This window comes from Otolemur garnettii, unplaced genomic scaffold (assembly GCF_000181295.1).
Source record: "Otolemur garnettii isolate 467f Iridium unplaced genomic scaffold, OtoGar3 scaffold00044, whole genome shotgun sequence".
Lineage (NCBI taxonomy): Eukaryota > Metazoa > Chordata > Mammalia > Primates > Galagidae > Otolemur > Otolemur garnettii.
In genome coordinates this window covers 5,824,752-5,826,191 of record NW_003852439.1, presented here as the reverse complement: position 1 = coordinate 5,826,191, position 1,440 = coordinate 5,824,752, and the positions used below count along the sequence as shown (strand labels likewise).

General features: G+C 42.0%; 1 protein-coding gene across 1 annotated transcript in view; it reads right to left on the bottom strand.

The window, feature by feature from the left end:
* Window positions 1-1,440, bottom strand: part of LOC100961636 (acyl-CoA synthetase medium chain family member 1) — a 43,536-nt gene that overhangs the window by 2,857 nt on the left and 39,239 nt on the right. The window contains exons 10-11 of the mRNA XM_012805677.2: window positions 1,206-1,333; window positions 1,009-1,060 (exon numbers count right to left, since the gene is read on the bottom strand). Of these exons, the coding sequence (XP_012661131.1) occupies window positions 1,009-1,060; window positions 1,206-1,333 (180 nt within the window). The remainder of the gene's footprint in view (window positions 1-1,008; window positions 1,061-1,205; window positions 1,334-1,440) is intronic.

Sequence of the window (1,440 nt, the reverse complement as noted above, 5' to 3'; positions counted from 1 at the left end):
CTAAATCAGCCCTCAACCTCCCATTTTGGACATTCACATCTTCCCTTGGTACAGAGGGTGAAGGTCATAGGGAGTCAGAGGCCAGTGACTCACCGGTGTCATGCGCCCCAAATGTGAAGCCCTGAACAATGTGTGCTAAAAATACACAACTCAGGGGCTTCCCAAGAGCCTCTGGCCTCACTCCCCTGCCAAGGGAGAAGGGCAAATGCTTGGTCGTCCCAGAGTTCCGGGCAGCTTCCATAGTGTGAAATTTCTGAGATGCCTCAAAAATTCTCCATTGTACCATTGTCTGTTCCCCATTGTACCATTGTTTTATTTTATTTTAATTTTTTGGCTTTTATTGTATATTTCAGATGTATAATGTGTTTTTTATCAGCCCAAATCATGCATTAATATGTTTTGATATCCATAGAAAAATTATTAGATTACTACAGTAAATCAAATTAATATGTCCATCATCTCACACAATTACCTTTTTCTGAAGTAAAAACACTTAAAATCTACTCTCAGTAAATTTCCGGCATATATAGCATGTTAAGCAATTTAGAAAATCACCTCAATTTCTCTGAAATATCGAAGAAAAATTGTTACTCTGGTGTGATGTGTCTTTTTTTCTTTTTCGAGTCACATAGGAGTTAAGGACAAGGGCTCAGAGTAGGGCCCCCCTGTTCAAATCTGGATTCCATTCTATCCTGTCTTTGAGACTTTAGACAAATGTCTTCACTGGTCAGTGATCTTCTTTCCTCATCAGTAAAATAAGGATAATAATTATATCTCGCTTCTAGTGTTGAGAGGTCAGTTTCATGAGGCACTAAGAGGAGTTTTCACATAGGAAGTACTACATGAAGGTTAGATACCACTATGATTATGCTTCTTCTGTGACATCTTGTGCCACAAACAAAATGTAAGCTCCCCTGACTTACAGGGACCAAACCAAAGCCTTACTTCCCAATCCTATTCCCTCATCTTTAGATTGCATGATGTCTTATTATGGTTCCTCTTCCAGACCTCTTGGATTTCATTCTTCTGGATACAGAGGTTTGGGGAGATCCACAGGTACCTGGGATTGGGGCACCACAGACATGGCTCTCTTCAGAACTAGTCTGAAAGTCCCATCACCAACACACAAAGGAATGTCTGGGCAAGAAAGATCCTACAAGGCATTCAAGGGTGACAAGAGCCAGCCCAGGGTCAGCCACCCCTACCCAGAAGCATTAATGATGTCGTCATTCCTGCCCTTGATCCAGATGTAGCCATCTGTATCAATAGTTGCTTTGTCCCCAGTGTTGTAAAAGTCCCCACATTCCACTTCTGCTGTCTTCTCTGGGTCACCCTGCAAAGAGAACAGAGCCCCTTTGTTAAAGGCAGTGAGTTTAGAAATTATGAGCCAGAACCTTGGGTTCACATCTGGGTTTGAATTCTGTCTCTGGTTCTACTGGG